General features: G+C 55.6%; 4 protein-coding genes across 5 annotated transcripts in view; 2 read left to right on the forward strand and 2 right to left on the reverse strand.

Moving 5' to 3' along the window:
• The window catches only part of TRIP10 (thyroid hormone receptor interactor 10), a 260809-nt gene that overhangs the window by 33073 nt on the left and 200865 nt on the right, over positions 1–26871 (forward strand). The gene's annotated exons all lie outside the window — the stretch shown is intronic.
• Positions 1395–4284, forward strand: CRB3 (crumbs cell polarity complex component 3). The gene is made up of 5 exons (XM_079115363.1): positions 1395–1551; positions 1771–1930; positions 2740–2813; positions 3300–3443; positions 3785–4284. The coding sequence occupies exons 2-5, from the start codon at positions 1849–1851 to the stop codon at positions 3854–3856; spliced, it is 372 nt and encodes a 123-aa protein (XP_078971489.1). The 5' UTR covers positions 1395–1551; positions 1771–1848; the 3' UTR covers positions 3857–4284.
• On the reverse strand, positions 3785–13309 carry DENND1C (DENN domain containing 1C). 2 transcript variants are annotated; one of them, XM_079115300.1, is made up of 23 exons: positions 12929–13309; positions 11953–12017; positions 11831–11874; positions 11653–11702; positions 11212–11331; positions 11064–11133; positions 10781–10861; positions 10621–10686; positions 10476–10529; positions 10255–10365; positions 9188–9288; positions 9043–9088; positions 8843–8944; positions 8632–8757; positions 7680–7784; positions 6889–6979; positions 6762–6802; positions 6485–6556; positions 5828–5872; positions 5638–5745; positions 5369–5436; positions 5035–5242; positions 3785–4922 (listed from the first exon to the last, which is right to left on the reverse strand). In XM_079115300.1, the coding sequence occupies exons 1-23, from the start codon at positions 12943–12945 to the stop codon at positions 4302–4304; spliced, it is 2412 nt and encodes an 803-aa protein (XP_078971426.1). In that variant the 5' UTR covers positions 12946–13309; the 3' UTR covers positions 3785–4301. The 2 variants fall into 2 exon arrangements, with proteins under 2 accessions (XP_078971426.1, XP_078971425.1); XM_079115299.1 differs by having other exon boundaries at positions 5369–5745; positions 12929–13308.
• TUBB4A (tubulin beta 4A class IVa) lies at positions 13714–19834 on the reverse strand. Its single transcript, XM_079115340.1, has 4 exons — positions 19678–19834; positions 19075–19183; positions 18843–18953; positions 13714–15386 (listed from the first exon to the last, which is right to left on the reverse strand). The coding sequence occupies exons 1-4, from the start codon at positions 19732–19734 to the stop codon at positions 14329–14331; spliced, it is 1335 nt and encodes a 444-aa protein (XP_078971466.1). The 5' UTR covers positions 19735–19834; the 3' UTR covers positions 13714–14328.

A 26871-nucleotide genomic window follows, 5' to 3' on the forward strand; every position in this document is an offset into this window, starting at 1 on the left:
CAAATCAAAAGGACTTGGGGTGCATTTCAGTGGTAAAGTGCAGCTGGGTTCAATCTGAGTATCAAATACTGCTAGTACTACTACTCATTTATTGATCCTGGGGATTGAACCAAGGGCGCTTTACCACGGAGGTACATCCCAGTCCCGTTGATTGATTGATTGATTGATTGATTGATTGATTGATTGATTGATTGAGACCGGATCTCTCTCGCTAAGTTGCTGAGGGTTTTGCTAAATTGCATAGGCCGGCCTAAAACTTGTGACCCTCCTGCCTCAGCCTCCTGAGTGGCGAGGATGAGAGGCATGTGCCTCCGCTCCCAGCTAACTTTCTTTTAATCATCACTCTACCCAGGAGTCCTCTGGAGGGCTCCTGTGACTGTCGTCTCACTTCATCCAAAGATACAACTTTGAGGGCTCCTTTGGTTCTCACTCTGCCTCTGTCCAGAAAGGTGTGCTTGAGTAGGTGCGTCTCAAACAAATCTCTGAAAGCTCGTAGATGTTGTCATTCACCGGTGTTCCTTGCAGGTGCCCTAAAACATTTGGGATACAGGTGTTTTCCTGTGGCGATGCCCCAAGTGTGTGTTTTCTCACAAATGCTTCCCTGACAGGTGGGCCTCGGTATACCTAAACCTCTGTCCTGATGATTCTCCCCACAGATGTGCTTCAGTGTTGAGTGTGCCTGCGGCGTCTCCAGGCCTTCCCTTCTATACAGGCGTTCTTTATCCAGGGCAGTTTCTGTCACCTCACAGGTATGTTTCGCAGCAGGTGTTCCTCTGTGAATGCACTGTACAGCTCCCCCACAGGTGTGTTCCGGTAAGTATTCACCTATATGGGCATGTTTCCATATAGTTGGGTCCCATGCAGGTGTGTCTTAGTTATTTCCATACCTTTCCACACAGGAATTCCTCCATACAAGTAGCGTGCCTTTCGTAGGTGAGACACGCAGGCGTAGGACACCCAGGGGCGCTTCAGACTGATGTTAGTTACAATGCAGATGTTTTCAACACAGGTATGCTTTCATTTGGCTACACTCCGAATGGATGTGATCCCACGCAGATGTCTCCGTAAGTATTCTTACACGTGCAGGTGTCTTCTACACGGGTTTGCTCCCAGCCAGGTGTTTACTACACAGGTGTTTTTTCATTAGGAGCTCCCCATCAGTCTACCCAGGCACGGGTGCCTCATTCACAGCTGTCTGTATGCCCCTAGTGTCTGCACACCTGTACGATCCTACAGTGTGCCCTAAACACAGGTGGAATGTCCTCACACCTGCGCGCTTCGGCCCTTTCACTCCCCCCCACACTGTGGAACTGGGTTCCCGTTACAGGTGCGCCGGCGGCGCGGCCCCGCCCCTCTTGACTCCGCCCTCTCTTCTAGGCTCAGGTGCACAGGCCGGAAGTGCGGTCCCCTCCCAGGTGAGTGACTAAACTTTCCGGGTCACGTGAGCGGGCGGGGCTGGTGGGGTCGGAGCGAGCGACCGACGGACTGACCCAGGGTTCGGGTGAGGGACCGGGACCGGGACCTGTGTGAGGTCAAAGACGTCTGGGCCAGGTAGGGAGGACCGACGCTCAGCCTGGCCGCTCCCCACCCCCACCCTTCCCCTTTCCCGGCCCAGGAACGCGGCCCCGGAGTTAATTTTTAATCTCTCAAGTCTGTCGGCGGGGGCGGGGCGGAATCCGGGGTGTCCTGGCGCTGGTCGCCTCTCCCCTGGGCCTGCGCCTGTGTCCAGCCCCCAACCCCACGCTCCCGCCTCTCTCCTCTGGTCCCCAGGTGCTGGGTTTCAGGTACCCCCGGCCCAAGATGCGGTAGAAGCGGCGAGCGCGAGAAGCCCCGGCCGTCGCCCAGCCCATGGCGACCCCAATCCTGGGGCTGCTCTTGGCGCTCGGCCTGCCGCTGCTGCCGGCCCTCTGGGGTCGAGCCTGCGGACAAAGTAGGTACCCACCCGGGGTGCGGGGTCCGGATTCCCGGGTGTCTGCTGAGCGGGCTCCGAAGTGCTGGGCACCTGGGGCACAGAGAGGGTCAAGAACTGGGAAGTGGGCATGGGTCGCCTTGGGGAGGGGTCTACGGGTCAGGCCCGGGCGGAAGAGTTTCTGACTCCTTCCTCATGCAGTGTGAGCCGGTCTAGCAGCACTGAATTCTCGAGGGGGTGGAATTTGTGCGCTGGGGTGCCGGAGGAAGGGGCTCCACCGGAGCAGGTGAAGGGAAGGAAGCTGTGGACCTGAACGCCTGTGGAATGGGGTTTTGCAGGGACTCAGCCAGGAGGGGGTGGCCTGGATCCCAGGGTCCGGGTTGACATGGCGAGCCTTAGGTGTGGACTCAGCCAGCCACTCAGCCCTTCTGCAGTTTCAGAAGCCTGGGGGGCAGGCATGAGTCAGGTACTCCAGGGCAAGGCAGGACGCCCAGGTCCTTAAGGGCCCAGGGCCAGAGTGGTGGTGGGGGGGGATGGTCGGGCTTCCGGCCCCCAACTCAACACAAACAACTGATGGCTGATTACTCCCTGCTGAGCTCTGCTGAGCTCTGCTGAGCTGGGGCTGGCCAAAGGCTCACACTGCAAGCAAGGTCTGGGTGGTAGTGGGGGTTGGGGGGCTTCCGGGCCACTGTAATCTCTGTTCCAATGGGAGACTTGGGTGAGCAGTTTTAATTGGGGCCTGTTGCACTTGTGGGGAGGGGTGCCCCAGGAAGGTGCAGAGGGGCTGAGATGGGAAGGATAGATGGGGACCGATTTACCCTCTCCCCCAGCCCCCACAGCACCGAACCCTTCTCTCAAGAATGGCACTACCACGCCCGCTGGCCCCGACTCCAGTGAGGGTCTGGTGAGTTGGGGTTTATGTGGGAGGAGGGCAGCTGGGATACTATGTAGGGGTCCTCACATAGCAGGTGGAAGGGACTGCCTCCTTAGTCCCTGGTGGCAAGTCAGGGTGGCACTGGAGAGCCCCAAATGTGAGAGCGTAGAATACCATTGGGGCAAATGGGGAGACCTAAGGTCCCAGAATAAGGACACTAAGAGCCCTGGCAGGAGCCCCCATGCCAATCATAAAGGACCCAGAGCTGGCAGGTGTGGTGGGGGCAGGAGTCCCAGATGTGGCAGGTGGGGAGCCTTGGGCCCCCAAAGTAGATGAGGATCCAGGAACCCCTGGTGTGTGTGCTGTGTGCATGGTGGGGGCAGATCACCCAAAGTGGCAGGTCATTTTGGGACACATATGTGCATGCACATACTGGGAATTAGGAGCTCATTTGGGGGTGAATGGGATCCTCAGATTCAGGTGGGTCACACCTGTCCTCTCTCGCATTCCCCGTAGTCTCAGGCGGCCATTACTGCCATCATCGTGGTCTTCTCCCTCCTGGCTGCCTTGCTCCTGGCTGTGGGGCTGGCACTACTGGTGCGGAAACTTCGGGAGAAGCGACAGACAGAGGGCACCTACCGGCCCAGCAGCGAGGAGCAGGTGGGTGCCCGGGCGCCACCGCCCCCCAACCTCAAGTTGCCTCCGGAGGAGCGGCTCATCTGAAGGCTGTGGCCAGCTGCAGCTGCCCACCCTGCCCAGGACTCCCCAATACCCCTGCGCACACAGCAGCCGCCACTGAGACACCAGCCCCTGATGACTCAGGAGGACTTGGGGGGACCAGGGGACGCTGGCCTGGTGGGCTCTGCAGCATGCTGCCTCTGCTTGACTCTGCATGCAGCTGGGGGTGCCGGGGCTGGGGACCCTCCCGCTTGCTGCACCGTTTCGCTGTTGTGAACTGTCCCCCTGCGGCAGGCCCTCCAACCCCCTATCCTTTCTTTCAGTTCTCTCACGCAGCGGAGGCCCACGCCCCCCAGGACTCCAAGGAGAAGGTGCGGGGCTGCCTGCCCATCTAGGTCCCTCCCTCCCTTCCTCGGCTCCCTTCCTTGCTGTGTGACCTTGGGGGAAGGCAGCGCCCTCTCTAGGCAGTCACACTCACCCAGAGCTTGAGAATAGAAGGGAAGAAGGTGCTTCAAAGACTTGGCTCCTGAGGCAAGGGGCCTGCTCACTTTTTATACATTTATGTAACATTGGTAGTGAGGTGTAATAAAGCTTTTTTGAGTTGGTGGGAACATTAGTCTAGATGGAGAGATGAAGGTAGAGACGAGCTGTAAGGTTCCAGGGCTCCTGGAGGACAGTGGCTTTTAGATGCACCTAGGAGCTGTTAGAGGCCGCCCCTGGAGCAGGGAACAGGTGGGTTTTGAGCAGAGGGTAGGCCCTGGATAAACACACCGGGACAGACCAGCTTTGGGCTCCTGTGGCTTTATTGAGGGTCCAGGGTCTCCTCCACACCCCTGATCCTTAACCTTCAAAACACTTCTTAAGATCAGCAACTCGAGGTCGCCTCCTGGCCTGGGGCTCTTGCCGGTCACTGGTGGGTGAGGTAGGGGCATCAGGGGCTCCTGGCTCCCCGGGGGACTGGGGGTGAGCATGCTCTAGCAGGACCTTGGGAGGCTGGGTTTTGGGGTTCTCTGGAAAACTGGGGACTGGGGAAGCCTCAAGGGACTGGGATGTCCTGACACTGGCCAAGTTGGGCTCCGTGGGGTCCAGAATTTGGGGGATTTTCGGAGGGCTGGGCTGGGTGTTTGCCATGGGGAGTCTGGTGTGAGGGTGCTCCCAGGCTGTAGGATGCCCAGTTGCCTTTTGCACAGGAGAAAGATGGAGGGTTGAGGGCTCAGTGAGAGGAGAGGACCCTGGGTCCCCTTGGCTGCTTGTGTCTGCAGAAGCGGTGTGGAACTGGGGTGCAGAGATGATTTCTTGACTGGCGACTGAGGACAGCTGGGAATTGGGGTTCTTTGAGGAGCAGGTGATTTCCAAAGATTGTGTGATTTGAAGGGATGACAGGTCTGCAGGCAGGGACAGGGGCTGGGGCTCTGGCAGTTTCTCCTCCGGCTGCCATCTTGCTCTTCCTGGTATGTCAGGCTGGGTGGGGCATGGGTGGAGAGAGGGCAGGCTGCTGACTTTCAGATGGGAAAGAGCTGGCAGTTTGCACGGGCAGTTGGGAAAAGACTGGGCGATAGGGAGGCCCCCTCACCAGGCTGAAGCAGCTGTCCAGGTCCCCTCCGTGACAGCAGTCTAAGCTCTGGCTTGGCCTCAGGCTGCCCATGTTCTTAGTTTGTATACTCAGACTGTCTAGGATCTCGCTCAACAGATCCAGTTCTTCTCCAGATCCCAAAAAGTTGCTGTCCAGAACTTCCTCTGCCCATGGGCCCTGGGAGTCCTCAGGGCTCAGAGGAGGTGTCCTGGGGGAGAAAGGGCAACCCAAGTTGCCTGAGACCCCAGCCCTGGTTGCTCTGCTCTAAAGCTCGGGGAGCCTCCTGATCCGCCCTGGTCTTCCACTTCCAACATTGGTCCCCTTTGAGTCTTACCTCTCCCCCAGGGGCTCAGAGAGTCCCTCTTCCAGCTTAAGTCTCCTGCTGGGGCGGAGGGGTCTGCTCTGCAAAGGACAAGTGTCGGGAGGACAGTCATGTGGAGCTGCAGAGTTAGGGGCTGGGGCTCTCTGGAGGAGGGCGAGTTTGAAGTGGGCACCAAATTTTGGTGTATACAAGGAGTGAGGCGAGGTGTTCAGGCAGAGACTGGCGGTGGGCGAAGGATTTTGTGATAATTCCAAGTGTGTGCCTGGGGAAGACATTCTTACCTGTCCGAAGTGCTGGGTGATGGGCAGGCGCTGCTGCAGGTGATCTGAGCGGCTGGTGAGGGTTATGGTCCTCAGGGAGCCTCCCCTCTGCAGGCCAGAGTCCCCATCCTAGGAAGAGGATGCGGAACTGGGGGCCTGCCTCCACCCCCTCCCCCTTGGGGCCTTGGCCATCGATCATTGATGGCCTTACCTTGTACAGTAGTAGGCTTTGCATTCCTTTCAAGCCACTCTTGGCCTATGGAAAAGCCAAGGGGAATTAGACCTATGGATGACTGGACACTGGGCATCTGAGATCAACCCCGTGGCCCCTAGGACAGCTGTGCTTTGCATGGGATCTGTCTCCGTGTCTTCCAAATATGTTCACTACTCCCCAAGCACCACCTATGAAGTCAACAAACTTTTGCCCCCTTGACTAATACCAAAGGAGCATTTCTGGAGGTCTAGCCCCACATAAAACAGGGAGTGGCCACACAGCCTTGTAAAAATGTGTCACCATCTCCATTGAACAAAGAATAAACTCGGACCATTGTAAGCCTCAGGAAACTTTCGGCTTTGGAGAGAAAAAGAAACAAGGGCAGAAGCTGGGATGTATCAGCCGAGGTCAAGCATCTCCAGTGAATCCTGGCTGTCTGTTTTTAATGGGCGAAAAGTGCTTCTGACATAGCCGAGCCTGCGGGGGGAAGCGAGCGGGAGAACTGCCCGGCTTGGCCACCGCCGCTTCAGTTCTGATGAAGGCCTTTGCAGGACCACGTCTGTCAGGGCTCAGTGACCCATTGCCCATGGAGCCTCGAAACCCATCCCCTCCCCCTCGTCACCCTGCACTCCTGGCCTGTCCTGCCCAGCTCACCGAGCGGTACATGATCCTGACGGCTGGTTGGGTTTTGGCCTTGACCGAATGCAGGAGAGCACCTCCGCCTTTCTAAGGAAGAAGGTCACCAAAGGAGAGACTTGGGATCTTGGGGCCACTACACTAGGGCTGGGCCCTAGGCCCCACTCCCCACCCTGGGCTGTGTTGCTGGCCAATTCCCCCACCTCCGTAAATGAGCATAATCACGACCCTATTGGGGACTATTGTGGGATTAAATTAATCCAATTGATATGGAACAAGTGTTTGGTGTTACTACCTTTAGGTGGTCGGCCCAGAGCTGATAGGAGCGGAGGGTGCCTGGGGGAGGAGAGCAGGTGTCATCCAAGGCAGGCATAGGGGGTGGTCCTGGTGGGGTAGGAAGCTGGGGGCCAGCGGGGGCTCACCTGCGGAGGCCCCGCAGCAGCTGATCTCCTGCTCGAATGCATCCGAGAAGCCCTCCCCGGAGTTGAGCTTGTCCAGCCGGGCTTCGATGAACTGCGGAGGGGGACAGGGTCAGACACGCTCGGATGTAAGGGCTGTGTCTGCCAGCGCCCCTTCCCCTGTAGAAGCCCTCCAGCCCCTCCAGTGGTCCAGATTCCTGGACCCACCTCATGAAACAGATCCAACTCTGCCCTGCCCCCAAGTCGGGACCTGTTCCCAGGGATCCGATTCCTTTACTGGGACCCAGACACCAAACCCTGCCCTTCCAGCCCAGTCCATCCCCTCCTGAGAGCCTATAATACTCAATCCACCTTCAGGGATTCCAGAACCAAGCTCAGCATGGGAGGGTTTTGGAGTTCACCTACCTTCTCGCAGGAACCCGGAAGTCCCTCCGGCTTCCCGTTCCCACATCTCTAGGACCCACAAGTCTATCTGCTTCCTCCTCCACCCAAAAGGGAGTCCATAGTCAGGACCTGCCCTCTAGAGTCTCAGATGACCTCCCAGGACCCAAAAGGATGCCCACTTAGGGATCCAGACATTTGCACCTTCCTAATCCCTCCCGAGTAGGTCTTGTCCCCACCAGGGGGGCCCTGGAGTGAGGGAATCCCTGGGAGCAGCCCCAGCACTCCAGAAAAGCCTGAGGTCTGCTCCAGCAGTGCCTTGGGGGCTCCGAGGCCACCCTCCCCTCGCCCAGGGCCCCACCCCCAGGAGCCCAGCAGGCCCTCCTGGCTTCACCCGCAGGGTTCTGGCGCACCTGCTTGAACAGCTGCAGGTGCACAGCCCGCTGGTGGAAGGCCTGCAGGGGCGCCCCAGGCTTCTGGGCCAAGAAGGCTTCTTCATTGAAGGTTACAGGCTGGCCCTGGAAGAAGGAGTCCCATCCTGAGCTTCCAAAGGCTCTCCTGATCCCCAGCCACCTCCTCATTCTACCATGAAGCCATGTGGCAGACTTTAATTGCACTCCTGCTGTGTTCCTGACCCCATGCAGGGAATGGGGGGGTGGCCATGGGATGGACCTGGTCTTTTACTCGGACAGAGTTGGGAGCCTTGGGAGAGCGGCGGAGCAGATATGGGACCTGACTCAGGTGTCCCCAGGTAACCTCTGGCCCCTGCTGGGAGGAGACTGTGGAGGGCAGGACAGAGGCAGTGCAGGGGGAGGGCAGTCCTCTTGGGGAGAGGACTCGGGCACCTGTCGGGGTGGGCACAGAGGCCGCGTTGTAAACTGAGAGCTGACAAGAAAGTCAGATGTAAGTGACCCTGGAATCCCCTCAGTTTTTATAGAGTAGTTGTGGAAAATGGGCGTGAGGGTGAGGGAGCCCCAAAGTGAGCAGATCAGGGTTCTGGCTTCCATCCTCACCCACTCCACGTGGGGCTTCTCCAAGCTTTGGTTTTCTCATCTTTAAAATGGGGCTTTGATAGTACCCATCTCAGGGTGGGCATTAAATAATAGCACGACCCGGTATTGATGGAGTGCTGGCTACTTGCCAATACGACGCAAACAATCCTTTTGGGCGGGTACTCCCCGCATCCCCTTTTACAGAGGTGCAAACAGAGGCACGAAGTCAGTCCTCCATGAATGCTAGATGTTACTAACACTGTGAATCTTTCAGGAACCCAGAGAGGGATTGGGAGCCGGGGAAAGAGAGAGCGCCAGCGCGCACGAGCCAGCCAGAGACACCTCTCCCTCGGCATCTGTCTCTGCTGCTCACCGGGCTGCAGACCAGCGCATCGCGGTAGCCCCCAAAGAGCAGGGCCTGGGCTTTGAGGAAGAGACGGGACACTCCTTCCCCAGGGCTCAGCGCGACCTTCCTTAATCGTAGCCTCAGCAAGGACACCTGTAGGACAAGAGGTAGGCACTGAGTGAATAGATGTGGGGCCTCCGGCTCTGGGAGAAAGAGGGTGGGAGGGGGTGACCCTGACCACGTCTGGGGGCAGCGCCTGCACATCGTCGAAGGGCGTCTCCAAGGTATTGGAGTCTACGTTCATCACCACGACGTCCTCCAGGGCCTTGTCGCGCACTCTCTGCAAGGGAGGGTCTCTCTCAGAGTCTCAGGATCCCTCCTGGTGGGGAAGGGGATCCCTCCCGCCCAGCCACCTCTAGGGTGGTGGTTCGTTCTCACCTCGGCAAGACTTGCATGCACTCCAATGAGGTAGGGCATAGGCGCGCTGCGGACCGAGGGCCAGGGTCATGCAGGCACTGCCCGCCCCCCAGGCTCCGGGGCCTCTTCCCTAGGCCTGCCTCACCCCAAGTCCCGCATTCCTCACCAGCAGTAATCCAGTAGGTGCGGTGGCAGCGTGGGGATCAGCACATGTTCCCAGCGCATGGGGTACAGGAGAGCGCAGGACGCGTGGACGCACGACGTCAGCTGGAGTCGGAGGAGGGGTTTTAGTCAGTCTCCTAGCTTCAAGGACCCTCTCTGAAACGGTAGCTCCAGACTTTCCCAGACTCCTATGTCTTCTCCCCGACCCTTCGGGGTAATGGGGGAAAACTCGCCCCGCTTCAGGAATCAGGTTGAGACCAAGAATTTGTCTAATTACAGTCCGCTCTGGGTACCAGCGGGTTCTGCAAACGCGAATTCAATCAACCTTGGGTCCAAGATATTCCGAAAAAAATTGCATCTGTGCTGAAGGTTTTTTTCTTTGTCGTTATTCCCAAACAATGTAGCATAACGACTATTTACATAGCATTTACATTGTATTAGGTAGTTTAAGTCACCTAGAGGTAATTTAAGTCTATAGGAGAACATGTGCAGGTTCTATGCAAATACTGTGCCATTTCAGATAAGAGACTTAAGCATCTGTGGATTTTGGTATCTTCTGGGTCCCGGAAGCAATTCCTCGAGGTTACAGTGTTACAGAGGACTGTCTTGTGCTTCTCAGTGGGTGGAGCCAAGACTTCAACTTCTCTCTAATCCCTCCCTCTAAGGGGCAGAGCTAAGATCCAGCGCGCCCTGGTCCAGTTCCTAGGGGTGGAGCCTTAGCAACCCTCCGCTGACACCACCCCTAAAGAGGAGGGACCGTAAGGCAATCCCTTTGGCCACGGCTGCAGGGCGGTGGACCGGTATTCGGACCCCACCCATCTATTCCCCTAGGGGCGGAGCTAGAATTTAGTGCTCACTGATCTTATCCCCCCCAGAGGGCGGAGCCAAGGCTGCTCTGATCTATAGGGTGGCACCTGGACTTTGCGTTCCCAAAAAGGAGGAGCTACCCGCCCCACCACCATTCCACCTGTAGGAGTGCGGCAGGACTCGGGTCTCTCTGAGTGGGCTGCAGCGCCCACTGTCAGTCCCTCCCATTGCCTCCTCCCCCAGGCCTTCTGTCCCCCGCCTCACCGTGCTGAGCTTGCTGGCTGTGAGCAGGACCCTTCGCTCGGCTAAGAGCGCAGCGAACAGGCCCACGATGTTCTCATCCTTCACCGCCACCACCAGCTCTGTTAGGTTTCTCTGAGGAACAGAGGGTCACGCGCTGAGCGTGACCAGATGCCAAGATCTGGCATCTCACTCTGGGTGACGGACCTGTGCCCGCCCTAGTTGGCTCCCGCGTCCCTACTTACATTCTCAGGAATGGAGGGCAGGGAGCCAGAGTCGGGAGCCACAAAGCAGGAAAGCTGGTGGGGGCATTGGTGGGGGTAATCAATCAGTCTGCGAGTTGACCTCACTTGGGTGCCCAACCTTCCAGGGGTCCCGATCCCCCCTCACCAGCCTGCTGTTCCCGGGGGCGGGAGGGAGTATTCCGTGCACACTGGAGATGGTCACTCCGCTGCCCTGGGGGACAGGTATAGCTGTGTGTTCCTCAGGGCTGGGGTACATCCTCCTCATCCATCTAGCGTCCAACACCCAGGAGTTGGGAGCTACTCACCAGCTCCAGCCCTCCTGAGACCTGGGGCCCAGGAGGGGGTTGCTGCAGCAAGTTTAGAAGAAGTTCTTCAGCCTCGGAGACCTGGGTAGATATGGGGACATGTCTGAACCAGAAGGAGGGTTTGGGACTCCGAGGGCTTTGGCTCAGGCCAGGTGGCCTGTGAGGTGCCAAGGGACTCAAGACTGGTCTGGGAGTTCAGAGAAGGATGGGAGACAAGGTGGGGCAGGAGGCTGGGACTCTGGCAGGAGTGACAGGGGCCGGTGGTGGGGAGGGTTAGTCTCACTTGGTCCTGAGCTAGGAAGTCCCCCACTGTGTTCAGTAGCTTGTAGAATACCTCAAACCATGGCAGATGACTGCGGAGAGAGGAGAGGCTTCATGAAGTGCCCTGAGGCTGGTGTGTCTCACCCTGCCCCAGACTCTCATTTCTGTACCTGAGGATGCACAGGCAGCTCTGAGCACCAGCTCGCAGGCGACAGAAACCGAATCTTCGGTTGCCCGCCAGGTCCGTGAGGGCGAATGTGAAATGCTGGACTGCAGGGCTGGGGGGCTCCCTGGAGGTGGCCAAGGCTCTTGAAGAGTCCTGACAACCCACTTTCCCAATGCCCCCCCCTCCAGCAGTGCTCCTAGGACTGTGCCCCCCAGGGTGGGCCTTGGGTGTCCAGGTCCTTGGTTTTGTGGGTCACTTGGTACTTGAGACAATGAGTTCATTGGTCCCTAGGTCCCTGTGCACACAGTTGTCGGGGTCTCTGATTATCAGGGTCCCTGGGTCTCCAGGGCCCTGTGTGCATGGGTCTCCAGATGGCTGGGCTGCTGTGTTTTACCCTTAGGCTCCTAGAGAGCCTGGGTCCCTTGGTCTCTGCTCCTTTCCATACCTTTCTACATCAAAAGGGAAGCAAAACTTGGGCACCATCTGCATAGCTTCCTGGAGGAGGAAAGAAGCAAACTGACAACGAGGTTGGGAACCCCTGGGTTCCAGGACCAAAGCACAGAGCCCCAGCCCTCTATGGGACTGGCCCTGGTCCTGAGGGAACAAGAAGCCCGCCTGAATACCTGGTCCCTGAAGTCCGGGGGAAACTGCCACAGAATGGGGGGATCTGTAGGGGAGAGTGGACCTCTAAGTCCAGGGCACCAAGCCCCCTGCCTCCATTCCCACCCCCAGGACCCCAACTTACCCTCCTGCAGGGAGGCCGGGCAGGCCGCTTTGAAGAACCAGTCAAACACAGCGGGGGGACCCCCTCTGTGGGATGGAAGAGGGCTTAGTGGATCTGTGTGTGACCAGTGTGCTGGTGTGATGTGGCCAGCGTCTGTGGGGGTCTGTAGCTCTGAGGGGGCTCTCTGTGCCGGTGCCTTGTTGGCGCAGGCCTGTGAGTGTGCGGCAGAGCCAGGGCACGGCAGTGTGTGCGGCTGTGTGGGACTGTGCGTGGTTGAGGCCTGCTTACGCGAGCGTTCTGTGCGGCAGAGCGAGAGTGGGGATGAGGTGCCTGTCTTTCCTTGCCTGGCTGCGAGTGCTTTGGATGAGTGGGCATCTCCGTGGTTTGCCCATGTGCCCTGTGTGCGATTTCATGGCGTCCCCGGGGCTGACCCCACCTTCCTCACCAGAGATCGGACAGCAGATCGCCCTGGTACTTACTGTAAGCCCTACGAGCACCCCACCTTCCCTGTCCCCACTCATACAGAGGATGGGGGAGTTGAGCTCCAGGAGAGATGGTGAGATCCGGTGGAGACTCCCTGCAGACACTGTCCTGTCCCCAGCGCTTCATCCGCACAGGGACACGACTCGCACAGGCACCCTTGTGTGGACACACGGCTTCTCCCCTCCTCTCACCTCCCACTCTGCTGACTCCCAGAAGCTACCACTCACACATACCCAGAGGCGCAGCCCAGAGGAGTGCGTGCATTTCCAGAGTGAAACAACCACAGAGAGGCAGAGAGAGAGAGAGAGAGAGAGAGAGAGAGGAGGAGGAGTCGGTGTGGCCTGAGTGGGCCCCAGAGGGGAAGGCACGGGGAGGCCAGAGGTCCTGCCTGATGCCCGCCGCCTGCGCCTATGGGTCACTGTACCTCCCGGTCTGCCCCCGCCCTAGCTCCCTCTTGCCCCAGTCCAGGCCTGGGAATCTTGGGCCACAGGGTGAGTGAGGGGGCAGCGCTTACTCGGCTCTGGATCCCATGGTCCCTGCAGGGCTAGCCCGGCTGGGCCCTTTCCCCAGGGGTCCTGGGGGCCTGTGCTTGCTTGGGGCTGGGCCCCGAGCCGGCTCAGCTTCCTGTGTGGCTGACAGAGGAAGTTTAACGGTGACGTCCTCCCCTCCCGGACGGAGGCCCCTGCCCCCACCCGCTGTGAGAAACCTAGGCGTCCTTGCTGCTTAGCCTTCTCTGGGATGGTGGCAATAGGCGCAGGCTCAGAGACCGGTCCTTCAGTCTCATCCTGGAGGCTGGGCTACGTCCTGTCCCCACTGTCACACGCAGGCCTTCGCCTTGCTTTCCTTACAGCAGGGAAGGCGAGGATTCAGTCTGCCTAGGGTGCTTCCCCTTCCTTCTACTCTTGATCTTTTGATCTTTCCCTGGGTCCATCCTCACCAGCCAGCCCTGCACACAGCACCACCGGAGGGAGCTGGCCCAGGGCAAGGATGCGCAGGAGCCAGGCAGGGGGACACAGAGGGCAGGATACAGGCAGAGCCGCAGACAGCTCCCCCTGCCACAGTCAGAAAGTCACGGCTCATACAAACAGGCCCGGTCACAGATGACGGACAGGCGGGGGAGTCAGAGGGTGGTGGCTTACTGCACACCAGAGGGCTGCTTGGTGGCTTGGCCTGGTCTGTCTGACTCCCAGATCTCTGCTTCCATCCCGGAGAGAGCTGAGCCCTTGGCGCCCATCTCCACCCCTAGGAGAAGCCCTCGCTGGCTGCACAAGGTGATGAAGTGGACTCTTCAGACACACGCCAGGGCGAGGATTCATTTATTCATCCAGAGTCAGGCAGGGGAGGGGTGATGGGAGTGCTCCCTGACAGTGCTCCCGTGAAGGCGAGGTAGGAGGCGCCCAGGGAGAGAAGTCAGGGAAGAAATGGGAGCTAAGGGGAACCAGAGAGGAGGCAGGGTGAGAGGGGTGCAGGGGCCCTGAGGTCAAAGGTGAGGCAAGATCAGAGGTGAGGGGAGGCTCTGAAGTAGGGGTCAAAAGTAAACCAGGGCTTATAGGTTCTTCAGGTGCCATGGGGGCTGCCTGTGTCAAGGGCGAGGGAGTCAAGGTCAAGGAGGGTCCCAAGGGCTGGAGAAGGTGAAGCAGGGCTTACAGGTGTGTCAAGCTGGAAGATCTCCCAGGGGATTTGGAGATAAGGTGGGGTTCAAGGGTCAAAGCTGGGCTAGGGTCAGAGATGAAGTGGCCAGAAGTGACGTGGACTCCAAAGGTATTGTTAGGATCAGGACAAAGAGATGCTGGTGGGGTCCTAGGATCAGGCTGGGTAGGGAGGTCACGGGGTCCTTGGGGTTGCAGGGGGCAAAGGTGAACCGTCAGAGGCCTCGTTGGGGGTGTGGGCAGACGGGAAGAGAGTGCGGGGGTCCTAGGCCACTTCCTCCTCCGCCTCCTCCTCGAACTCGCCCTCCTCGGCCGTGGCGTCCTGGTACTGCTGGTACTCGGACACCAGGTCGTTCATGTTGCTCTCGGCCTCGGTGAACTCCATCTCGTCCATGCCCTCGCCGGTGTACCAGTGCAGGAAGGCCTTGCGCCGGAACATGGCGGTGAACTGCTCCGAGATGCGCTTGAACAGCTCCTGGATGGCCGTGCTGTTGCCGATGAAGGTGGCGGCCATCTTCAGGCCGCGCGGCGGGATGTCGCACACGGCCGTCTTCACGTTGTTGGGGATCCACTCCACGAAGTAGCTGCTGTTCTTGCTCTGGACGCTCAGCATCTGCTCGTCCACCTCCTTCATGGACATGCGGCCCCGGAACACGGCGGCCACGGTGAGGTAGCGGCCGTGGCGCGGGTCGCAGGCGGCCATCATGTTCTTGGCGTCGAACATCTGCTGGGTGAGCTCAGGCACGGTCAGCGCGCGGTACTGCTGGCTGCCCCGGCTGGTCAGCGGCGCGAAGCCCGGCATGAAGAAGTGCAGGCGCGGGAAGGGCACCATGTTCACGGCCAGCTTGCGCAGGTCGGCGTTGAGCTGGCCCGGGAAGCGCAGGCAGGTGGTGACCCCGCTCATGGTGGCCGAAACCAGGTGGTTGAGGTCCCCGTAGGTGGGCGTGGTCAGCTTGAGGGTGCGGAAGCAGATGTCGTAGAGCGCCTCGTTGTCGATGCAGTAGGTCTCGTCCGTGTTCTCCACCAGCTGGTGCACCGACAGCGTGGCGTTGTACGGCTCCACCACCGTGTCCGACACCTTGGGCGAGGGCACCACGCTGAAGGTGTTCATGATGCGGTCCGGGAACTCCTCGCGGATCTTGCTGATGAGCAGCGTGCCCATGCCCGAGCCCGTGCCGCCGCCCAGCGAGTGCGTCAGCTGGAAGCCCTGCAGGCAGTCGCAGCTCTCCGCCTCCTTGCGCACCACGTCCAGGACCGCGTCCACCAGCTCCGCGCCCTCGGTGTAGTGGCCCTTGGCCCAGTTGTTGCCGGCTCCGGATTGGCCTGGGGAGGGGAGAGGAGCCCACCGCAGACATTGACCCGAAGCCCCGCCTTCCACCCCGTCTACCCAACGCCTTCGGGACCCCAGCTAGTTGAACAAGAAGGATAAGGACATAAAATAACAATAAAAGGATCAGTAATTAAAATCACCATTACTGTTATTTTTAATCTGGCTTTTTTGGGGGGAGGGGACAGTGGATATCAAACCCAGGGTCTTGCACATGCTAAGATCTGTTCTACCAGCCCCCAATTTTGTTTTTAATTAATTTTTGCAGTGCTGGGGATGGAACTCAGGGCCTTGAATGTACTGGGCAAACTCTACCACTGAGCTACACCCCAGCACCCCAAATTTATTTTTAACTGATACATAGTATACAAAACATAAAAATTATGCATATTAATGGAGTACCACACATCCACGTGTGTATTCACTGCATAATGTTTAACTCAGGTTAAACATCTGTCTTCTCAAACATTCTTTATTTCTTTATGGTGAAAACATTCAAAATTCTCTTCTAGGGGTTTGAAATGTACAACACGTTTTTGTCACCCATGGTCACCTTATTGCACAAAAGCACAGATTACTATTATTATTAACTGCTTTCTCTGCTCCCATCCATGTCCTGTGTTTACCCAGTAGCCAGAGATGTAAAACCTAAATCAAATTGTGTCCCACCTTTGTTCAAAATCATCCCCAGATGCCCCTCCTTTCTTTTGCAGTACTGGGGATCAAACTCAGGGGATCTCCACTGCTGAACTGCACCCCCAGCCCTCTTTATTTTTATTTTGAGATGGGATCTTGCTAAATTGCCCAGGTAACTTGGGATTCTCCAACCTCAGTGTCCCGAGCAACTGGATGACAGGTGTGCACCACTGAGCTTGGCTCCTCGACTCCTACCTTTGACCAGTAGCCCAAGTCCTCCCTGTGGCCCGTGAGCCCCTACATGACCTTCTTGGTCCCCTCCCTGCCTCCTCTCCTTCTCTCCCCTCCCTTCGTCTGCTCCAGCCACATGGGCTCCTCCAACACGCCAGGCTTGGACCTGCCCTGGGGCCTTTGCATGGGATGTGCTCTGCTGGGAATGCTGTTCCCCCAGGTCTGCCCAAGTTCCTCCTTCAAGACTTCGTGGGGCTCGGCGAGGCCTTCCCTGATTGCCTAGCGTGGCTCAACCCCTTGACTTCTTACTCCTCTTCCCTGTGGTATAGACAAACCTGTTTTCTTATTGATCTGTTTATTGCCTGGAATCTCATAGAGGAATGCAAGCTCCGGGAGGAAAAGGTCAAGCACTAGAATATTGGCTTTTATTATGGAGAACCCCTGCTTCCACTTGGTCCAGCTCCATCTTCACCCACCTGAAACGGAGGCCAGGGCTACCAACCCTGATCCGGGGCTCCTGCACGCCACCCGCACAGCCCCACCGCTGTTTTCCCTGCAGCCGCCAGAGGGCGCCCTTGAGCACCGGAGCCCCAGCCCTCCTTGGCTTTCTCCGCCCACAGGGTAAAAGACCAGGTCTTCCTCCTGCAGCCCTCAGGGTCCTACCCCACCTGCTCTGTCCCCTCCAGCCACCAGGACTTCCTCATTGTTTTCCTAACATGCTATACTGGGTCTTGCCTCAGGCCCTTTGCACTGGCTGCTCGGGATTCTTTTTCCTTAGGTTTTGATACCTGGCTTCTTCCTCACCTTCTGCTCAATGTCACCTCCTCAGAGATGACAATCCCTACCCCAGATCTATGATGCATCCTCCTCCTCCTCCTCCTCCCGCCCTTAAATTGTTTGATTTTTCTTCCCAATACCTGTCAGTGCTCAACCTTATGTATGCCGTGGCGTTGCTTATCTGAGCGTCTGTCTCCTGGCTGGAACATAACCGCATGGAGAAAAAGGTCTTGGCTGTCCGGAATACAGTAGGTACTCCGTCCTTTTAGGGGCATTGAACATCCAAAGGCATGCCCTGATCTCTGAATCTTTACCCTGGTTCTCTGAGGTACATATATACTTTTGGCGGGGGGCTACTGGGGACTACTGAACACAGATGTGCTTTACCACTGAGCTGCGTCCCCTCTTTTTAGCCTTTATTTGGAGACAGGATCCTGCTAAGTTGCTGAAGTTAGCCTTGCCCTTGTGGCTGTCCTGCCTCGGCCTCCCGAGTTGCTGGGATTACAGGTGTGCATCACAGTTATGTACTCTGTTTACTTCCATTTTACAGGTAAAGAAATGGAGGTTCAGAGAGGCTAGCTCCTGTGTGAGAAGTCACACTGCAAGCAAGTAGGACAGCCAGGGTTGCAACCAGATGGTCTGGCCTGAGTCCACACTTTCAGCATGTGCCACAGAATCACTTGGCCCAACGGCGAGCCACCCGTGGTCATTCAAGAAGGCCCCAGACCTCATTTGTGTGCCTTGCCACAGCCATTCCTGAGGACCTGTTAGGGACCATGCCCACATTGGTGCATCATTATCTCTCAGAATCTTGGTACAGATCAGAGAGGGGAAGTCACTTGTCCAATGTCACACAGCTTATCCTCTCAGTCTCTCGACTTCAGACTCAAAACTGCCATGCTCAGAGGAAAAGGGGTGCTGGGGTTCTGGGGGAAGGTGGAGCCTGGGGCCTGAGGTCAGGGTGGGGTACATATGACCAGCCTGATCCTGAAAAGGGCTCCTGGGCAGGAGCATTACTGAGTATGACTACTCCCCTGGGTCCAAGTTCCAAAACTGTGCTCAATGTCTGCATACGCTGTTCTTTCCACGTCCCTTGGCCAGTCCCTGTCCCACGCACCTTTTAGGTGGCAGGTGTTGATCATGGAAACAACAACAATAAATGCTTATTTACCACTTCCTCTGTGTCAGCCCCTAAGTGCTTTACACACAGTGACAGCTTTAAGCCATCACCTCAGTCCTGAATAGATGATTTTATATCTCTATTTTGAAGATGAGGAGCCTGAGCAACGGAAAGACCAAGGGGCCCATCCAAAGTCACCCAGCCGACCTGGTCCAGGGCTGAGCTCGACTCATGGATCTCTGCTGCAGGCTCCCCACCAGGATGTCAGCTCCAGGGCCTGAGTAGGGGAGTGGGCCCTGCCAGCAGACGGCTCAGGTTGCTTTGTTCTCTGCTGCATCCCGGCTTCTGGTGCAGGCCTTGGAATATCGTCAGAGCTCATTAACTATTTGTCCAGTGCGTGAGTTGGCTGAGCTGGGCTAGCACCCAGGCAATCTGGCTCTAGCCCGGACTGTTCAGCTAAAATGCCACCTCATCCAGGAAGCCTACCCTGAACCCTCTGCTGTATCCAGTCCCTTCCCAGGGCCTCCACAGTGGCCTGTGTATCCCTATCGTGTCCCTGACTACTCTGTCCACTCTGGGACTCCGTGGTCACTGCTGACTCTGGTGCTAGGTAGCGAGTTTCATCAAGACATCTGCGAGTGAGAGGAATAAGGGGCTCCTTTCGTTGTGCCCCACTCCTGGGACTCACCAAACACAAAGTTGTCTGGCCGAAAGATCTGGCCGAACGGGCCGGAGCGGACGGAATCCATGGTGCCAGGCTCCAGGTCCACCAGCACAGCTCTGGGAACATAATTTCCGCCTGCAGGGAAGCAGATGGAGGGCAGCTGGTGTGAGTGCCAGGAACCACAGGCACTTGGAGCATCCGGTCCCCTCCCAGCCAATCCACACCCCCACACCAGAAGGTGCCCCCTCTACCCTACCTGTGGCCTCATTGTAGTAGACATTGATTCTCTCCAATTGCAGGTCACTGTCCCCATGGTATGTGCCGGTCGGGTCGATGCCATGTTCGTCACTGATCACCTCCCAAAACTAGAGCCGGCAGTGATGGGAAGGGTTGAGGAAGAGGGGGTCAGGTGGCAGGGCCACCAACCACCTCACCAACCACCTCCCTAGCTGCAGCTCCCCCCAACCCCCAGCAAGGTGACTGGGAGACCTAGAGGTACTGGAGGATGAGGCAGCAAGAAGGGAGAGGTGGGGGCGGGGAGAGGCAGTCAACACCGCAGCCCCGGCCTGCTGGTGCCAGCGCACCCTGGCCTCAGCCCGGAGGAGGGGCGCCGTCTCTTTGTGCGTGGAGGGGACAGTGGGCCAGCTGTGAAACCAGCTGTGGCCAGCGGACGGAAGGCTGCGCCTGCCCCCATTGACAGGCCTCTTTGTTCCCAGCCTGGCCCTGCCCCCAGCGCCCCTCCCCCACCATCCCTGGGGCGCTGGCCTCCTAGGGACCCGGTCCCCCAAAGTCCCTCGGTCGGAGAGCCTGGGGGAGCCGCGCACCCGGCTCTGCTCCCCTCGGCCCCGACCCCGCGCACCTTGGCCCCGATCTGGTTGCCGCATTGGCCGGCTTGCAGGTGCACGATCTCCCGCATGGTGATGGCGCTGCTGCTGGACGCGGCGGCAGTGTCGCGGGCGCTCGGAGCTGCGGCGGCGGCGGCGGAGCTCTAGCCCTGCGCCCCCGGGACGCCTCTATAAGAGCGGGCGGGGCTCGCGTCACCGCCGGCCGCTCCGCCCTCCAGTCCCGCCCCGGGACGGAGCGGCGGGTGTCGGGGACGCGAGGGCTCTCCCTCCCCGCAGGCCTCCGAGGGCTCCGGGGCACAGCCGGGGGCGCGCCAGGGTCCCTTCGCCCCACCCCGGGGCAGGGGGCGGAGGCCCTCAGGCGTCAATTCCCGGCTCCCCGAGCCACCCGGGCTTCAAGAAATGGGGCGGGGGCGGCGGGAGCCCCGCGTCTGCCGGAGCTGGAAACCCTGCCGGCCCCGGCCTCGGCTTCTCGCCCCATCTCCCATTGCAGTTAGGTCTCTTTGGCCATAACCCTCGCGGTCGCCGGGAGTGGGGTGGAGCCGGGGCTCCCGGGAGGTGAGGTGGGGTGCTGGCCGCGGGCGTTGGTTTCGGAGGACTCGTCTGGAAGCGGCAGAGTAAGCAAGGCCACGAGTTTCTTTCCAGTTCAGGTTCCACGCTGGTGGAAGCTGGTGGAGACTGGGGAACTGCGGGCTCCCCTGGACGCCTCTGCTTTGGGCTTCTTGCAGGTGGGGTCACCCCCGGCCTGGCCGGGCGAGGGGCATCAAGGTCTGAGGCTAGAGCTGGATCACAGAGGTAGTGATGTGGGTTCCTCCCTCCAGTATGAAGATTCATTCACTACAAAACATCTCCCCACCGTCACGCATTAGCTCTGCGACCTTGCTCAGGCCACTTCTAAGCCTGAATTTTCCCCTCTGCAGGGTGGGGTCGTGCAGAGCTGGCCCTCCAGGGCTGCTGGGAGGGGCGAGGAGATAGCAGGTAGCAACTAGGGCTGCACAGTCAGCAATCAAGTCTCATTACCCAGGGCTGGGCAAGACTTCCTGTTCTGCCCCTCAAGTGAAGGACAGACCTCCTAGGGCCACCTTGGGCTGGCAGCCTTCAGCTCTGCCCTCGGGATATCTCCTCCTTAAGCCCCAAGTCTCACTCACAGAACTTGGGACTCTTGCAGGTTGGGCAATGCTGGCTATTTGGTTCAGCCCCTCACTTTGAGCAGTCGTTCTGTGTGTGTGTACCTGTGTTCCTGGCATGGAGTGGGTAGAGGACAGAGAGATGCTCAACATCCTACAGTGCATGGGATACCCCCAGCACAGGGAATGATGGAGAGAATGATCCAGCAGGGAATGTCAGTGGGACTGAGGCTGAGAGAACCTACACTAGTATTTGGAGGAAAAAATTGAGTTCGACCCTTGACTTACACAACACATCAGAATAAATTCCTGATGTGTTAGATGGTATGAACCAGTGCGACTCCCCAGCTCCCAGAACCGACCTCCTTTTCCCCTTCCCACATAGTTTGGTATGTATGCGTGTATGTTTGAGAAAAACATTTTAAAATTTTACTTCTAGCATGTCTCCTAGAAACTGATTTGGCTTAGCAATCTCCATAGCTCCAATACAATCTCAAAGGCAGCCCAGGGTTTCCCTGTTCCCCACCTAACAGCACCTAAAAATATCCCTGCTTCCCACTATGTTAGTCTGCAGATTCTCTGGGTAGGTAAGGTCTGAGTAAAGAGGGTAGCAGATCTTGACTTAACCAATACTGCATGGACTAAAGAGAGGTTTCATCATTCAGCTTTGTAATGTAGGTTCCAGAAATCAGCTGTGATAAAAAAACAGGAAAAATGGATGTTAAAATTTTACTAACTTCTGGGGCTGGGGTTGTAGCTTAGTGGGAAAACACTTGCCTAGTGTAAGGCACTGGGTTCGAAACTCAGCACCACATAAAAATACATAAATGAAACAAAAATTTTTAATTTTTACTAACTTCTGCTTAGTGTGGTGGCCTGTAACTAGTTCCAGACACTCAGGGACTGGGGCAGGAGGATCACTGAATCCAGGTCAGCCTGGACAACACAGTGAGACCCCATCTTTTTATTTTTTATTTATTTATTTATTTTTATTATTATTATTATTTTTGCAATGCTGGGAATTGAACTCAGGACCTTGTACTTGCAAGGCAAGCACTCTACCAACTGAGCTATCTCCCCAGCCCGAGACCCCATCTTTTATTTATTTATTTATTTATTTTATATTAATTTATTTTTATTGTAAACAAATGGGATACATGTTGTTTCTGTTTGTACATGGAGTAACAGCATACCATTTGTGTAATCATACATTTACATAGGGTATTGATGTTTGATTCATTCTAGTAATTATTCTAGTATTTTTTCCTCCCCCCCACCCCTCCCACCCGTCTTTTCCCTCTATACAGTCCCTCCTTCCTCCATTTTTGCCCCCCTCCCACCCCCCATTATGTATCATCATCTGCTTATCAGTGAGATCATTCATCCTTTGTTTTTTTGAGATTGGCTTATCTCACTTAGCATGATATTCTCCAATTTCATCCATTTGCCTGCAAATGCCATAATTTTATTATTCTTTATAGTTGAGTAATATTCCATTGTATATATATATATATATATATATATATATATATATATATATCACAGTTTCTTTATCCATTCATCAATTGAAGGACATCTAGGTTGGTTCCATACTCTGGCTATTGTGAATTGAGCAGCTATGAACATTGATGTGGCTGTATCTCTGTAGTGTGCTGATTTTAAGTCCTTTGGGTATAGGCCGAGGAGTGGGATAGCTGGGTCAAATGGCAGGTCCATTCCAAGTTTTCTAAGGAATCTCCACACTGCTTTCCAGAGTGGCTGCACTAATTTGCAGTCCCACCAGCAATGTATGAGTGTACCTTTTTCCCCACATCCTCTCCAACACCTATTGTTGCTTGTATTCTTGATAATCGCCATTCTAATTGGGGTGAGATGGAATCTTAGTGTAGTTTTGATTTGCATTTCTCTTATTACTAAAGATATTGAACATTTTTTCATATATCTGTTGATTGCTTGTAGATCTTCTTCTGTGAAGTGTCTGTTCATATCCTTAGCCCATTTGTTGATTGGGTTATTTGTATTCTTGGTGTAGAGTTTTTTGAGTTCTTTATATATTCTGGAAATTAGTGCTGTATCTGAAGTATGAGTGGCAAAGATTTTCTCCCACTCTGTAGGCTCTCTGTTCGCATTGCTGATAGTTTCCTTTGCTGAGAGAAAGTTATTTAGTTTGAATCTATCCCACTTGTTGATTCTTGCTTTTATTTCTTGTGCTATGGGAGTCTTGTTAAGGAAGTCTGATCCTAAGCCAACAAGTTGAAGATTTGGACCTACTTTTTCTTCTATAAGATGCAGGCCGAGACCCCCATCTTAAAAAGAGAAATTACTGACTCCTAAAAAGCTGCAAGGTGAATGTACCAGTTTACTATGATTTATTGTCATTTAAAAAATCAGACACAAAACCAGGTAGAAATAAGCATGAAAAGTCTGCAAAACAAAACATTTAAACATACTTATGTAGACAGATGTTCTGAAATTTGAGACTTCTCAGACATTCCTCCATGGTGGCTGGAGTAATCCTCCTAATTCTGGCTTCGTTGTAGATTCCAACTTCTACATTATCTTCTTTTGCCTTTGCTCTTCAGATCTTGGGTTAAGATGGCTGTGTGGATGTCTTCTTCAAATTCCAGAGCTGCATTATATCTTTTATCAGGAAGACTCTCCTCTTTCACATAGTTCTGTCCATGGTTATAGTTGTCCAGATGGACTTGAAATGTCATCTTGCACACACCTGATTGCATGTATACCTGCACCCAGGAGCTATTGGAACCAGCTGAGTCTGGAGAATGGGTTCTTGGTAAGTAAGAGGATTGCTAAGCTGGTTCTCTAGCTCTGTGCACGGGCTCTCCGTAATCTTTCCATGCCCTTCTACACCAAATGTGTATGCTTGGTTCGGGTCCATAGCTCTACTCTGCATTCTGCTCACCAGGTAGACCAGATCCCCCAGGCGCTAGACCACGACATTTGCATAATTCTCACCAAAGGGAGTCCCCCAGTGACAGCAGCTGAAGCATAATCTGGACAGGTTTGGGGATGGAGGTGTAGTCCCATGGCAGAGCACAGGCTTAGCATACATGATAGCCTGGGTTTATGCCCAGCATCAAACAAAACAAAACATCACGCCGAGCTGCCAGACAGGCTGGAAGGAGTCTGTGGAGAGCTGTAAGCATGCTGTGCTCCCTCCATGGCCTTTCCTGCAAAAGCCCGGATTGTGCCTTCTGTGGTCCCCTCTCGTCCTGCATGCCTGAAATTGGATAGTATCAACTCCTGCAATTTATTGCCTTTTCCATCTTGACTAAGCACTTGGATGCACCATGGCCATACCTTGCAATCTGAGATGTGACAGAAAAACTAACCTGATTTTTCCCCCTTTTTCACAACTTCACGGATAGACGATTCATTCCTATCACAGATCTTAGTAACCCCAGCATGTGATTTTTTTTTTTTTTACTTTCATTATTAAGTCAAGAACTTTCATTTTTTTTTTTCCACTTGAAGGAAGCACTTTGAAGCTTCTCTTCAGTGTATCTCTAGAAGATACACTGAAGAATCGCTACTTATTTTTTGGTGGTGGTGGAACCTCATGCGTGCTGGGCAAGCGCTGTACAAGTGAGCTTCACCCCGGCCCAGCATTACTACTCTTGTTCTTTGGAGTTATTATACAGTAAAATAACGTTTCCCTGAATGTAAGCACTGCAATACCTTGACAGTGCGACCTTGACACTGAGATGACTTGTAAATGGCTAAAAGGCAGGTAGCATATACAGGGTGGATACGCTGAACAAAGGCCTGATTCACATCTAGGGTGGGACAGAGAGGGATGGCATGAGATTTTATCGTGCTCCTCAGCACGGCGTTCAATTTAAAACTTATGAGTTGTTTATTTCTGGAGTTTTCCATTTAATATTTTCCAAGCACAGTTGAGCACAGGTAACAAACTGTAGCAAGTGAAACCAAAGATAAGTGAAGACTGTGGTATTTGTGTTTGGCATCCTAGGACTTCAGTCAGTCAGGTAATTGTGGAATGCAGAGTGTCTCGGCCTGGAGTCAACTAAGTGAGGAATTCTTAGCCATGGGCAATTGTGCCCCCCAGGCGACACTTGCCTGGGTCTGAACGTTGTCATCATTACGACTGGGGAATGCTACTGGCCTCTGGTGTGTGGAGGCCAGGGATGCTGCTTCACGTCTTCCAATTCACAGGATGTTTTCCAGAGCAAGACTTATTGGACCCCAAATGTCAAAGCCAACAGTGCCAAATGGAATTACTGTGATTTACAATTTTCAGGTTTTCTTTTTAAATATATTTTTATTTGTTGACGGACCTTTTTATTTTATTCATTTCTTTACAAGCAGTGCTGAGAATCGAACCCAGTGCCTCACACATGATTTGGAGGTGAAAAATAAAGAAAGAAAACGAAGTTTCCATTTTGGGGGCTGAGGTCATGGCTCAGTGGTCGGGCACAAGCTTATCATGTGCGAGGCCTTGGGATCCATCGCCAGCACAGGAAAAAGAGAATAGTGACAGAGCCAGACCTGGTTCCCAGTGTTTTCTGTGTATTTGCTGGCTTGTATTTTAGTGCATGGGGTCACAAACACAGGAGCGAGGTGTTGGTCCACGGTGAGGGGATAGAGGCCCGGGAGGGGAGTGTCTCACCGTGGAGTCACTCGCTGTTGAAGCTGGGCACAGAGCCAATGAAACCTGCACATTCTGAGTCCTTTATCACCACAGGAGGCTGCACGGGTTGTAGCCACATTGTCACTTGGTCTTAAAAAGGCCAGCAGTCCAATGGACTGTCTCTCAGGGGGAAGATGCTGCTGGTGTGGAGCAGCCATGTGACCGTCATGTGGCTCAGGCCTCTGTGTGTGTCACTGTGTCACTGTCTGCCCCCCACGGAGCGGGGGTGCTCTGGGCTGGCTGCAATGCTGACAGTCGCTTCCAAGCACTGAGTCTGCATTCCGTGTCCTGGGCCGGCAGGTCCCTGGCTCTTTCCCAGAGTTTCCTCCCGCCTCACTGCCCGGCCTCAGACCTCTCCCTCAGCTGGGTCTTGTTTTCTTTCCCTCTGCCCTGGCAGAATTCAGCCCTGGGTGTGGACCCAGCCTGGCATGGGTCCTCTCCAGCTGTGGGCAGGGGGAGGGAGAGGGTTCTGGAAGTGACTGTTCTGGGGCAGAGATGCTGAATGAGTCTTCAGAGGAGAGAAGCCCTCCCAACTCCTGGGGCAGACACAAGCTCTGTGCACACAGTGCCTGGCACTGCTGGCACCAAGTACAGGGTCGGGGTGGCGTGGGGGTGGAGGGGACAATGGAGTGTCCTCTGGCCTTGCCGGGCCTGTGGCTGCCTCCTGCCAACACTCACCCCCAGATGCATACAGTGCATCCTGGAGGAGGCGTGCTCAGAGTGGAAGGATTTCCTGGGAGGTGGCGGGGGGGAGGGCTGAGATCAGCAGGGCTGGGCAGGGTGGAGATGCTTCCTAAGATCTGTCCTCCCTGTCCACTGGCCTGGTGTTGGACATCAGCAGGGTGCCCAGTGCAGGTGTAGTTGGTGATGTGGTCACTGTTACTGCTGAAGGAGCCAGGGTCCGGCCTGCACACAGACAGGATGTGAGGTCGCGGGTTCCCTGTGGTCATCTGGGCCATGCTGGTCAGGGAAGAGCAGGAAAGTTACCACGGAGGAATGTAGACCATGACCACATGGGTGTAGATGGCGAGCTCACCTTTAGGCTGTGGACTCAGATCGTCTCTCTCAGGCTGATCTCAGGCTGCATGGGGTGGGTTGGGGTGGGGCACAAGGCACTGCTGGGATTGAAGGGAAATCCTCAATCTTTTGTCTTAGGCAAGTTGCTTTTCACTAGGAGTTTTCTGTGAAACCAGGAAAAAAGGCAGGGCTTCTCATTTCCTCACCTGCAAAAATGGGCAGCTTTCCCCCTCCCTGTGCTGGACAAGATTTCCTATTTTAAGAGGAAGGTGGCATGACCTTCCATTTCATCAAGAAAAGGGGTGGGGACATCTCCCTATTTTATGCCGGACACAGGCAGGATTTCCTGTTCCGTATCTGACAGGGGTGCTACTTCCTGCCAGAGTAGGAAGAGG

This window comes from Sciurus vulgaris (genome assembly GCF_902686455.1).
Source record: "Sciurus vulgaris genome assembly, chromosome: 16".
In the NCBI taxonomy this organism is placed as follows: domain Eukaryota; kingdom Metazoa; phylum Chordata; class Mammalia; order Rodentia; family Sciuridae; genus Sciurus; species Sciurus vulgaris.

Bases quoted from the DNA above. Each gene is read 5' to 3' on its own strand.
- CRB3 (XM_079115363.1), top strand. From the start codon at position 1,849: ATGGCGACCCCAATCCTGGGGCTGCTCTTGGCGCTCGGCCTGCCGCTG. The intron at 1,931-2,739 runs GTAGGTACCCAC...CCTCTCCCCCAG, and splicing joins GGGTCGAGCCTGCGGACAAA to CCCCCACAGCACCGAACCCT. The intron at 3,444-3,784 runs GTGGGTGCCCGG...CCTTTCTTTCAG, and splicing joins GGCCCAGCAGCGAGGAGCAG to TTCTCTCACGCAGCGGAGGC.
- TUBB4A (XM_079115340.1), bottom strand. From the start codon at position 19,734: ATGCGGGAGATCGTGCACCTGCAAGCCGGCCAATGCGGCAACCAGATC. The intron at 18,954-19,074 runs GTAGGGTAGAGG...GCTTCCCTGCAG, and splicing joins CTACTACAATGAGGCCACAG to GCGGAAATTATGTTCCCAGA. The intron at 15,387-18,842 runs GTGAGTCCCAGG...TCCCCTCCCCAG, and splicing joins GCCAGACAACTTTGTGTTTG to GCCAATCCGGAGCCGGCAAC.
- DENND1C (XM_079115299.1), bottom strand. The intron at 10,862-11,063 runs GTGAGACTAACC...ATATCTACCCAG, and splicing joins ACTTCCTAGCTCAGGACCAA to GTCTCCGAGGCTGAAGAACT. The intron at 6,980-7,679 runs GTGCGCCAGAAC...CCCCCTCCGCAG, and splicing joins ACCTGCAGCTGTTCAAGCAG to TTCATCGAAGCCCGGCTGGA.